Source organism: Tachysurus fulvidraco, chromosome 6 (assembly GCF_022655615.1).
Source record: "Tachysurus fulvidraco isolate hzauxx_2018 chromosome 6, HZAU_PFXX_2.0, whole genome shotgun sequence".
Lineage (NCBI taxonomy): Eukaryota > Metazoa > Chordata > Actinopteri > Siluriformes > Bagridae > Tachysurus > Tachysurus fulvidraco.
In genome coordinates, this window is record NC_062523.1 from 17029211 (window position 1) to 17042541 (window position 13331).

Here is a 13331-nt window from a genome sequence, read left to right on the forward strand (position 1 = left end):
GTGCCAAGCCTCCACCCATTTCAGTTGCCATTTCCAGTTTTTGCTTTTTTTTCTGTATAGAGCATGGGTGGATATCTATTTGCAGTTAAGATCCCTTGAACTGTCACTCCGAGGTTTTGCTTTGAGCAGCACAATACTGTAATGGTGATAATGGATAATGATTTATGACGAGAAGTAACAGATTTATATGACTTTTTTTTTTTGGTTATGTATGTGTTTACAGGGATTCCAGGATGTGTGAAAAATAATAGAAATGAGCCAAATTATATTATTTAATTATAGGATGTAATTTTGGGATGTGGCAAAGTGAGGGGTTTATTTGATTCTTGGTGGTGTGAAGTATATAAATAAACTAGTAGATGGAGTGAGATCTGATTGGAGAAGTTGCATTAAAAAGCCCTTTCTGAAAACAACTCACAAACTGCAGTGCCTAAACTTCACAAGTCATCAAAACTGCAGGAATTGTGTGTTGTGGTCAGATGAGACGAGAACTGAGCTCTTTGGGCAGACCTGCAATTGCCATTGAAAGAATTGGGACTGCATGCAGAGTCAAGCAGCCACACCCACTGTAAAATAAGGTAGTTGCTTAATGATACTTTGGGCTTGGATTCTTTTTTTTTTGTTGTTGTTGTTGTGTTGTGGATTCTGGGCACTGAAATGGTCAGATTTATAGAGGATAATCCACATGAGCAATTGAAATGTTTTGCATGAAGGGTCTCCAATCTTGTCAAGTGTTACAGGAAAGGTCCATTTTCATCTTGTCTGTAATATTTTTTACATAATTTTTACTTTTTCATGTGGGATGGATGGCAGAAATTCTGGAGGTGAGTATGTGAATATAGGATATATATTCTGAACATAATTCCCTGCAGACTTGAGTCTCATGTGTTTCTAAATGTTTTACAGAAGGGGAAACTACATGCAACATTTCCCTCACAATCAGAGCTATTATTAGTGGTGGTTCTGGAACATTCCTGCGTAATGATTGTAGAAAAGTACAGACAGAGGGAAAACTAGGAGACTGAGCGAGTTAGCTGCCTGGCTGAGTAGATTAAAGTGCTGTGGCATAATGCAAGTGAAATAAAATGAGGGTCGTTTGAGTCTGACTGTGATAGTTTAGCATACGTCATCAGGCGTTTGCTCTCTCCATTACTTCAGAACTCCTCTCTGCGGGTGGCATTTTCTTTGTACAGTTACGGGCAAATCGATCACAATTCTCTCACTGTTGTGCAGCCTCCTCACTACATTACAATACCACTCATTTTTCTGTTCATTCCACCTCTGGAACGACAAAACCTTTTGAGAACTCAAGACACAATATTGTATAGTGAATTATAAGTTTGTTAGATTTACAAGTTCATAATCAAGTTGCCAGGGTTTTTTGTGTGAGTATGTGAGAACTTCATAATGTATATCAGCCCAGATAAAACCAGCAGTAAAGGAGAACGCCATCTTTTGATCCAACACATTTCTTGACTGTTATGCAGATGCAAGCTAATTCTGTCCAGGATTACAATGTGCTGTTGTTTAGCTGACATATGGTGTGCACAAGCACTCCTAAGCATGCATTTCCTCTCCTCTCACACATAAGGAACATTGATGAAGAAAGCTTTTCAGGTTGGGAAGCATGGTCTTGGAGAAATGTTGTCTCATTTCCATATGTACTGCAACAGCTACATATGGTTGAAAATGACAAAAAAAAATGCTTCTTGACTTGATAATACTGATTTGAAGTTGGAGTCGTCAATGAGTGCACGTGTTTCAGAATACAATTTAGTACAAACACAAATTACACTTTGCGAATTTATGACTATAGAATTTGTCAACTGTATCCTGTATTTATATTTTGTCTTCTAGTTATGCTTTGGCAGATGAAGCATATCGGTCTCTACGGGATCAAGAAAAGGACCAGTGCATCCTCATAACTGGAGAAAGTGGTGCAGGAAAGACTGGTAAGGTTGATGCGAGCCATGTTAAACTAATTATGCTTCATTTTTTATTTACCATACCTGATCCTTTGCATATCAAAAAGTATGTTTTCAAAAGGTGACACTGTTTCACTGAATTTTTAATTCGATTGCAAAGAAACTTTTAAGAAACAGTACTGGAGTTGCTTTAAAGACTAAAATTTCCTTCTTTGTAGCATGCTGGGATTTTGTGTAAACCTACTTTGATAAAGAACAATTATATATTCATATTCTTTTTGCTTTTTATTTGTATGTAATGAATTTCTCATCTGTCATCTTGGAGTCAGATAAAGAATCGTAAATGTTTGCCAGGATCAACCAGGAAAAGTTATTAGTTCTTCATTTGTTTGTCTCCATCTAATATTCACACATGGTGGCCATCTTACACTCTCCTAAAAGCCAGGCCTTGTGTGTTTGTGTTTACAGTTCCTAATTCTTCACTAGTCATAAATGTCCTCAAAAACTTCCTCATTTGTTTTTATAAACTAATGACAGTTCTGCTGGAATATGGAATCTTCCTGCTCTGTCTTTGAATTTAGTGTGTTTGTTGGACCACAGTGAGATGATTTGAGGAGCCATGTGATGTAGCAGTCTGCCAGGTCCGGGGCACGGCTTTAAAGAGCGGATGAGGTTATGCTGAGGTCTTCTCTCAGTGTGAAAATGCTCCACTTTAGCCTGTCACTCCAACGCTGGCTCGGCTGAGTTGTGCTTAGGCTTGCTAGAGAGCCGCAGAGAATGATGTCAGCATTTACAACTCTTTTTCCCTGATCGCTGACTCCTTATTCAATATTAAGTATAACCAAGAATTTTGCTACAAAATCCACTGTAAAATCTGTTCACCATGATTTACTGTTTTGCACATAAAGGGAAGTTCAAATGACATGCTCAATTAGCATTTACATTTATTGAGTTTAAAATATATAATTTTATTCCATTTATCACAACTGCTTGGTTTAGTTGGAGAAGATGGCGAAGGCAGTCCAGTGGCCAAGTGGCCAAGGGATTTGTGTAATCGCTTTATCATTTGGGGTTTTTAAAGGCTGATGAAAGTGTTTGGGTATATAGGTCATAAAATTAATGTTTTTATAAGTGCACTTTACTGATTATCCAAAACTGTTCCACTATTAATTCAGTTGCAGAGTTCTTGTTTTCAAGTTTGGTCAGTTTGCTTCATTTATCAGAGCATATAACAGTTGCATGTTGTGTTTTTTTTTTTACAATTCTGTACAACTAAAATTTTATTGAAACAATAATTTTTTAAGACGGGGTGTTTATGATGCACAGAAAAACAGAAACATGTTTATAGAAAGTATGTATAATAAGTATGATGAATCCAATGATGGAGACTTGAGCACCCCTGTACGTCGCTCTGGATAAGGGCGTCTGCCAAATGCTGTAAATGTAGTAAAATATTAAGATTTTGAAGAAGGAAAGTTACTCAGAACTATGTATGCAGCATGATTTTTTGCGCAGACAAATGCTGAGAAAAAGCCTTTCTCTGTTTCCCAACCTGTCTAGTTTCTGGTTAATTTTTGCTCTTTTGTGTGTGTCTTGCTGTATTGAACACAAAGATATGCTAACACCGCTAAAAGTAAGATGCTAGACAGTATGACGTGATATTTAATCTCAAATGACTTTGCATGCTTATTCTTATAATTCACCAGACAGTAGCCTATAGAGTAGCCAAGAAATTACTTCATTTCTTTTGAGGCTATGTCTATTAATGCCTTCCTGCTCCACCAAAATCAAATCTCACAAGCTGCTGCAGGACATGCATCTAATCTGTCACTCTGTGCATTGTAAAACATATTAAATTAATTTGTATGATGCACTTTTATTTTTTATAGGTGAAAGTATGCTCTGAATGGTTAGTTTATATTATGAATGCTTTAGCAATGGGTATAGATCAGTGTTGGAAACACTATAGTAATACTTTGTTGCTTAGAATTAATTTATTGCTAAATAAATCATCACACATTTTTTGTTTCCATGCACTGAATATGACTTGATTCATTATTCTACACCATACTGTTTACTTTAAATGTTGTTTCATATAAGTCTGAAGTCTTTTCTGCTTTTGATTTTTCTTCCAATATTCAGGTTTCAGTTATTTTCTCCACATAAAACTTATTTAATGTATTTTTGCTAGTAATAAAACAAAAAAAAAACTACATCTATACCCACATGGAATAATCAGCATTAACAAACAATAAACCTAGAATGCTTTTCATCTCTCTTCATATCCAAGAAGATTCTCATGCTAGGACCTTTTATAATAAGTCTGTCCAAGGCTCCAGAGCAACATAATATAAACATGGAAGAGTAATTTACATTACATCCTGGTTTAATTACATGAGAGGCTTTTGTTGAACACTGGGTCTGTGATTTGGCCTTGTACCCCTTTACTGACTGTCATTTCTTTTAGTATGATATTAAATGTGGGCTAAATGGGATTAACGTGCTGTGTGTTAGAGGAGGACGTGTACATGTCTGCAGTGGATCAGGGTTGGGTTCGAAAGCTGAGCTGACTGTAATGATGTAAGGGGGATTTCAGGGTGTAGTCTTGTCTCATCTGGAAGAGTATGAACTCTGACCTTTTCCTATTGTACTATGTGCTCCAGAGGCCAGTAAACTGGTGATGTCATATGTGGCTGCGGTGTGTGGGAAGGGCCAGGAGGTGAACAAGGTGAAAGAGCAACTGCTGCAATCCAATCCTGTACTAGAGGGTATGTGTAAAGCCCTTATACCTTCATCACATCATCTTCATCTTTATCTATAGCACATCATATCATTTAGTTTAATTTCCCATACTGAACTAAATACAAAGCTAAAAACCAGTTTAAAAGACCACAGTATATGCTATGATGTATTTAAGCCACAGTTTTAATGGACCATACTGCAGCATGATGGTACAGAAATTGTCGATGAGCTTAACATAATGTTTCATTATTAATATTAGTTATTTTAATTAATACAAGCTATAATTAATATTAAGAGAATTAACCTTCTGGATTTATTTCAGTTTATTAACAGTTATAATCCTGACCACTCAAAAGTGACCATGTGCAAAAACATCCGTCATCCTCTAGCACCAGTAATGGGTATCAGGTGTAGAATAGATATTTAATATTCACACAAATGTAAAACATTTTCTACAAGGTTCACATTTGTGTTCCATATGGTTCCACAAACGCAGACTATATAGCTCACAACATATGAATTTTCCTGTTGCATCTTCTACTGAAATCGTATTAGTTCACATGGGTCTGAATATCAACTCTAACCAAGCAGTTAGTTCAAAACCACTCCTAATGCTCTTGACACGTTTGGAAATGGGGGTGCCAAGATGTTCTCTCCCCCGTATTTCTTAGCATTGCCCCTCCTTCAGCTGTCTGCCTTTGACTGTTAATGGTGCACAAAGCTTTTTGCTGCCTGATCGCAGACAGGAATGTGTGTTTTTAACATGGGGCCTTGCACAGGAAATGCCCATGAGCAATGAAGTGCCCAGCCGAGTTCCACATCTGTGAGAGTTTAGCTGCTGGCTGTAATGATCGCCACTTCTGATGCACAGCAGACTTCCTGCCCCATGGCCTCACTCCTGTACTTGCTCTGCGCAGCCAGAGCTGAAGCGGTGCACTCCAGAGTAAAAAAAAAAACTTCCACTTTTAACACAGCAGCTCCTATCAGTCATGCTCATGAAGTTACAAGTTTAATTAGAGGCTAAAATCACTATATGGGAAATAAGCAATTTTAAGCAGTAAAATTGTACATTTATGTTAAAAAAAAAACCTACTCAAACAAGCATTGTATAGATAGCTGTCAGTAAAGAACTTTACTGTACCTTTTCACTAAATTGGTGTGCGTTTCTTCTTTGCAGCTTTTGGGAATGCCAAAACTGTGAGGAATGACAACTCCTCTCGATTTGTGAGTATCTGTCTAGCTGTCTGTTTTCTGGCTCTGGGCTCTGTGGCTGGATCACTTCACTTAGAATCTTTCGTTTACATAAGATTAGGCTCATGTAGAGTGTTGATTCTAGTAACATACCCTGCCAAAATAGCTCCTTTTTTCTATTCTAAGTGTTTTTGAGCCTGTTAATAGTCCAATAAGAATCCAAAATGCTATTGACAAAGGAATCATCTTTTTTATGAATTCTTGTGCATGTGGACTGGCCTTTTTACTTCTAAGTTTTAGAGTGATGCATAGAACAGCTTACCATGAAAAATATTACCATCAAGGCACAGCTGTGTGTGCATGTGTGTGTTCCTTTCCAGTGGATATGTATTATGTAGTGGGTGATGGTTGAGCGATTGATGAGAGCAGATTTCAGCAATGTTACTGAAATCTATCTAAAACCTATGTAATATTAATTTTTAGTCATTGATAAATGTGAGAAAAAATTTATAAACAAAAAAAGTAAATGTATCAGTTATATTAAATAACCAATATAGGGATCAGTTCCACAAAGAGGTAAAACAAGGTCATTAATCATTCTGTTTCTTGTATCAGTAAATGTTAGCATGTAGATCAATTTAGATGGACAATCCAGAGGGGGAGCAAAAATTTTTCAGAATACATCGTGCTGATCTGAGTAGAAGGAATTGTGCAGGAGTGTTCTCACGCTCACTACATGCTTTTAAAAGAGTGGGGGGTCTGTGGGCTGTTTTCAGATTCCTCCTTGATGTCATCGCGTGAATCCAGACTTCTTCAATTAGTCCCAAGCTCCAGAGTCGCTACATGTTCTGCGTAACAACTCCACAAGTCCATTAGCTTTTGCTGTCAGATCTACACATGCTTTTTTAACTCGTACTATAATGTGTCATCTTCTTTTGTACAGTAGGGGGAAAAACAATCAGTTACTTCCCATGGCTGGCAAAACGTTTTGTTGAATTTGGCTGCAGCTAACAAGGCTGTAGCTTTGAAGAGCCTTTGGCTAAGTGGAAAAAAGAGGGAGTGAAAGACACTTCCAGACAGGAGGCTTACTGTTACTGTTTCAGTTTTAAGTAAGGATAGAGAGCAGCAAAAAATATATTTTATGAATAAAAAAATATTTTATGAATAAAACTGACTTAGCTGGAGGGAGAAAGCATTTCTCTTGCTTGCTCTCTTGTAGAAGTCTTGTGTTTTTAGCTCTGCTTCTTTGCTTTCTGTTTATTTCTGCCCTAAAAGCCACAGTGAAGATGTGTGGTTCTTCAGGTTCAGCCTTTCACTAAGCAGTATTAAAGGCCTTGGTGCAATCTCATCACAGAAATAGACAAACTGTTTCATATCTTGTTTTGACTGTGTAGGGCTAAAATAGTTAGAGGATAGTATAATGAGGTCACCGTTTATTTAAATATATTTGTAGTTCCTTATATTTTTACTTACTGTCTTTTACTCCTTTATTTATAGGGAAAGTACATGGACATCGAGTTTGACTTCAAAGGAGATCCATTGGGCGGCGTCATCAGTAACTGTGAGTATAATTACAGGATCGATACTGAGCTTAACCCATTAAACAGTACCTCACCAAGGCTCACTGTCTATTACAGAAGCTGCCCTTTTTTTCCACAAGTTTCTTAGATCCAGCTGTGTGGTCATATTGATGGCTGCAGCAAACAGCAGTGGAGCTCTGCCCTGCTCCAAACCACCCAATGTGTGTTCACCTCCTGCAGTTATGCTAGTGGGTTGGGACACAAATACAGGGTGTGCTCGAAAGAGCTTGGGCCTGGATTAACCTTTCCTACATGTCTTACTCTGACATTCACACATTCCTAGATCATCTGCCATGGATACAGTTTCCACACAGCCTATTTTATGCAATTCTGAATGTCACCGTCTGCTCTGTTGTTGTGTTAAGTGACTATAAATTCACTGTGACGGTCCGTGAAAGTCAAATATAAAGGGAAGATTTGTGTTTTGCTTTATTCCACGAACATGACTAATGCAGTCAGTAGTGGCTTGATGTAATATATGTTTTGTAATCTGGACTGTGTTGATGTCAAGCTGTCGATAAAGTGGCATGACTGAGTCTATGTGAGGTAGGAGAGTGAATAAGATCAACGTTTGTGTTTTTTCAGTGAAAGTTCTTGGGCACAACCAAACTTTCTCTACTTTTTTATCTGTCCTTCTGGTTCATTGCTCAGTTTTCTATTGTTTTGACAAAAAAAAATAAAAGCTGCCTGGTAATGTTTTTCTTCTGCATACAAGATCCAGTGTCACATATTACTGATTAACATTAAAAAATTATGATTAGCAGTCCTGTTGTAGTTTTATGTCATTAGATAGGAAGAGATTTTTGTCGTTTGTCTTTTCTGAATGTACAAAAGATGAAAGCGCATACAAGCGTCTTGACAGAGTTAGATTTTGTGAACGTTTGTAACCCACATCCTCTCACTCTTTTCTTTACTTTTACCACTTTACTGTTTATATATGAAATGCATGTAAAATAAAAGTGGGAAAAAGATTACATGAAGAATATGAAGGGGAAAAAAAGCCTGTGCATGCCTGATTAGGATTTACCCTCACTGGCATAGGTTAGACCAGCTTAACAAACATTTTCCCTGTAACCACCTCTAACATATTTCTCTGTTTGATCTTTGGTATTATTTATTTCCCCACTGGTTAAATATCTATAATGGAAGTGTATGAAATAAACTGAGTCAGTACAGCATGTGGTGATATTTTACTAATCTTTTATTTTCTACTTTGGAGGAAAAAAAAGGGGAGAAAAATCTAGTAAACTTGCAACAGGAACACAGCATGTCTATACTAGTCAAAATTTAGATTTTAATAAACATGCTAGTAAAACAGAATCCCATCTCTGACTAGACAAGATTGGAGACCTTATGACTGCAATATTGGTTAATAAATGCTGTTAGTGTGTAGTGAGGCACAGATTTCCTGTTCCAGTGCAAACACAATGGACAATGAGAGGTTCCATACACTCCAGACACCTTGAGCATGCAAATATTTGTCCCTTATGGAAACCGACACCTTGTGTGTTCTTCAGAGCTCCGACATGCTGTGTAGGGGTGACCTTGATGAATATTCAGCTGGCCAGTGGAATGGAAAAAATGTCATGCTTATGCTTTGTTGTTATGCTTTCTGCCTTAAGATCTTTTGGAGAAATCTCGTGTTGTGAAGCAGCCAAGAGGAGAGAGAAACTTCCACATCTTTTATCAGCTGCTATCTGGAGCATCAGATGAAACACTGAGTAAGAGACAACAAGCACTCATATGCTCTGTTCATAGGCTTGTGACATACACCTTTACACATGGCCATTATTCTTATGCATGGGGATATGCAGAAATGAGGTAGGGGAAGATATGTTTTTGTGGGTTTTTTATTTTATGTAAACAGAAGCGAAAACCCAGAGTAACTGGGCCACCAGCTATTGTGCTGGACCATGGCCATTGTTGACATGCTTACTGTAAAAGAACAATGTAGTGGCTTTTCATTTCAGACATCAAATAGCTGAAGGACCCTGGGGGAAGTTTGTCTTTGTAACCCTAGCTGACCATATTCATGTTTGTTGGTTATTTAATATTGGAATTGAATGGGAATTGTGTGTCACCATAGTGTAAAAACTGGAGGTTCAGGGCTTATTCAAACTGCAACTAAAATACATGTCATGTTCTTTCTTTTTTCTTTCAGAAAAGCTAAAGTTGGACAGGGATTTCAGCAAGTATAATTATCTAAGTCTCGACTCTGCAACAGTCAATGGACTGGATGATGCTGCAAATTTCAGGACTGTTAGGGTGAGTTATGGAGTCATATTTTCACAAAGACAAACGGACAACCGCGGAAGATCAACATTCTTATGAATTAGCTCTTTAAATGGATATAACTTGTTGATAAAATTGGATTTCAAGCAGAATCGAGAACACTAAGCAAACTCTCACCACAATAAGCCGTGCTCTAGGGTTCATGCAATTACTGTATTTATGACACCATGCTGGCTAAGATTGGCTCGCAATGTGCATATTATACTAGTTTCAGCCACAAGTGAAAGGCATTTTTTCCCTTTGTAGCAACAGGTAGAAAGAGACCCAATGCACTATAGTTAGCTGCCAAGCAGTAGTTGTCATCTGTGGTGTAGCCCCAGGATGTAAGTGTGGCTGCCTTTTTGTGTTTTCTGCTGTAAACAAATGCAGCAAGCCTGCTGTGGGATGACCATGGCCAGTATTACTCAGTCAACATTTAATTTCCAAAGGCAGAAAAACAGCTGTCTATTTTCAAAATCATAGAGCAAACAAAAATATTTGTCTAATAAAGCAGTATAGTATGCCTTAAAGCTTTTTATTCTAAGACCAAATACTTTTTTGACAAATGACCGAATGTACAGAGAATCACATCAAAGTGTTTAAACAAGCCACAAATCAATTTTAAAACTGAATATACATTTGAAAAACTGTTGTTTGTATGTTCATAGTTTATTTGTTCATTTGTAAAGTAGTAACTCATCAATGTTTAATTCTAACTGTTTGACCTCTTCCATTGTATGAGAGAGCGCTGCTCTTGTCTGTGCTCTTAAAGATGGAGATCTTCATAGTGGATATCTAGTAGAACTATATTCAGCGGTTGTACACAAAGGAAAGATTAATTTAATTTTACTTAACATATGCATGTAGCAGGTGCATCCTTCCCAACGCATTTCAGCTTCTCCCTCTTCTCCCGTTTAACTCCATTCATAAGTAAAAGGGTTTTTTTTTTTGGCATTTCACATCATGTCATGTTCTGAACTTATGATTAGATTTCTGCATCCACTAATTCAAACCAGTTGTGCTGGATGCAGACAACAATGCTGTGCAGTTCTCCTGAACAATAAGTCTAAGTTCAGCACTGCTATGCATAAAAAAAACATAATTCAGTCTGTTCTGCCATCCAAGTCTGTTTCTGTCCCTTGTCAATGAGAGATGATATCCAAATAATAAGACAATACTTAGCTTTTGTGCTTTATGATTTATTCAGACTGTTGCATCTTCAGGTACTGTAATTTAACAGCGAGGGTTTTTTTGCTTTGTTTTGTTTCTCTCTTTGGCTTACTCTGTGAAAATTGTGACAGGCTTATCCTTATCTTGTAAGTTAGAATAAGGACATGAGTGGATAGTCAAAACTTTGATCTTCTCCACTTTATTTGCTTATGCATTTGGTTTTGGAGACGATCAATCTAAACTAAAAAATACCAAAATATTGAGCAGTCATGATTGGTTATCCAGCAAACTCTGGCATTAATGTGGGTCTGCGTTACTACTAGATGGTAGTATAAAACCTATTATCTGAGCTGTAGTTATAGGGAATCTTCCTTTCTCTTATCCAGAATGCCATGCAGATTGTGGGCTTCATGGAGGATGAGGTGCAGTCAGTGCTGGAGCTGGTGGCTGCAGTGCTCAAACTGGGCAACATAGAGTTCAAACCTGAATCACGTGTCAACGGCTTCGATGAGAGCCGGGTTAAGGACAAGAACGGTGAGCACTTTACTCAGTGAAAAAAGTTTTGTTTATCATCTACATTTGTTAGTGCAGATATTGATGCTAATTCTAGTCGCTTATAGTAGATGTGAGGTAACTGGACCAATGTCTATATTACTTTTTCTGTTAGTACACCTGGTTATGCTCTACTGCCATCTATTGTTATTGGCCTTAAAGGTTTAAAAACCTGATCTCATTTGTATTTGGAACACAACGTTGCTCTTACAGTTGATTAAGCAAGCCTTAATCCTGTAAACAGTTAAGTAGATGTGTCATGGATAGTACTTTGCCAGTTTTCCATAACTTAAGTAAAATAAAGTAATATTATTTTAACTTTTTTTTTCTCTCTTTTTTCTGTTATACTTGAAGATTGTGTTTAGCTTTTCTTTTCTGTGTGTAACGTGTCTACAATGTTACTGTCCCAGATCTAAAGGAGATGTGTGAGCTGTTGGGCATTGATCAGTCAGTGCTGGAACGGGCCTTCAGTTTTCGCACTGTGGAAGCTAAGATGGAGAAAGTTTCAACTACTCTCAATGTTGCACAGGTCAGTTTAATTCTCTTATCACACCTTATGTCTAATCTTACTTTTATTTGCTAGCTCTTACATGGTACTTTTTATATTCATCTCAACAACTAAAAGGACTGTACAGTAGTGGGTGGACTTATGCCTTTCATATTATGTCTTGAAATATTTACATTATGGTTCCATAAATACACACATGCTGATGTCAGAACTTTTATTTAAAACGGCATTCAGAAAAATAATATACAGTGTAATGCTGGATTTTATAGCTGCCAGTTCTGAGAACAGATTTGAATTGAACTGCAGTGAATTCATAAATTTAGGTTTAAACATGGAATTTTTTAGCTCAATATCACTATGATCTCAGTGATACTAACAAAGTGATGTTCTATCTATGTGTTGATGGTGTAATATCATCTAGAGTTCAACCTCTTACTGCAGACTGCTGCAACGTTGACATGTTGACTTGTGTGACTTTACACATTTTGGGCTCACAAAGCCTCTATCCTTTCACACTTTTTAATAAAAACAAATATAATGAGTAATTATTTATTAAAACTTAATCAAATAACTTGGAAAAAATCTGTTTGTTCTAGGCCTATTATGCACGTGATGCACTTGCCAAAAACCTATATAGCCGCATGTTCAGTTGGTTGGTGAATCGAATAAATGAAAGCATCAAGGTATGGACAGATTCTACAGGTTCTGTATCATTTTATCATCTTTAAATCTCAACACTGAATAACACTTTGTCATCTTTTATGTTTAGGCTCAGACCAAAGCCCGGAAGAAGGTTATGGGGGTCTTGGATATTTACGGTTTTGAGATCTTTGAGGTAAGGTTTATCCTGGAGGAGTCATCTGCTTTCAGTCTGCTTCTGTTCAGACTTGTTGACTCATGACTAAAGGAAGAGTAGCAACAAGAAAGACCTGTCTGGTTATTTAAATATGACATAGACCTAAAACCTCTCCTATTTACACTAATCAAGAACCACACGCTATCCTGTTACTTACAGTAACAGTATCTCCAGAATATCTGTAATTTCTGTTCAGTGTTTAACACACCTCAAACAAAACGTTTCAAATTCATTATTCAAATTTATATTCTTATGCTGTCTAAAACCTAAAATGAAATGTGTTCTTCTTTGGTGAATGTTGTCAGTCCTTGATTCTTTACACAGTGTTAAAAATAGTGTTTTTTAAATATACTTTTGTTTTTGTGAAGTTGTACATTCCCCTATGCCATCTGGTACCATTCAAGTTTGCTTACAACAAGCATGCCTAACAGCAAATGGTTATATTCACTCCTTATTGGTTTGCCTGCAGTTAGCAGTGTGTCTGCACTTTGCTTGTATTAACTCTGGATATGGCAATAATATTAATGTCTGTAAAA

The 13331-nt window shown here is 37.0% G+C and overlaps 1 protein-coding gene across 4 annotated transcripts in view; it reads left to right on the top strand.

The window, feature by feature from the left end:
- myo1b (myosin IB) overlaps positions 1 to 13331 on the top strand; it is a 49549-nt gene that overhangs the window by 21727 nt on the left and 14491 nt on the right. For all 4 annotated transcript variants that reach the window (XM_027164369.2, XM_027164370.2, XM_027164371.2 and 1 more), the window contains exons 4-13: positions 1858 to 1952; positions 4589 to 4693; positions 5845 to 5891; positions 7356 to 7419; positions 9061 to 9159; positions 9600 to 9703; positions 11266 to 11413; positions 11842 to 11960; positions 12536 to 12622; positions 12709 to 12774. In XM_027164369.2, coding sequence (XP_027020170.1) covers positions 1858 to 1952; positions 4589 to 4693; positions 5845 to 5891; positions 7356 to 7419; positions 9061 to 9159; positions 9600 to 9703; positions 11266 to 11413; positions 11842 to 11960; positions 12536 to 12622; positions 12709 to 12774 — 934 coding nt within the window. The remainder of the gene's footprint in view (positions 1 to 1857; positions 1953 to 4588; positions 4694 to 5844; positions 5892 to 7355; positions 7420 to 9060; positions 9160 to 9599; positions 9704 to 11265; positions 11414 to 11841; positions 11961 to 12535; positions 12623 to 12708; positions 12775 to 13331) is intronic.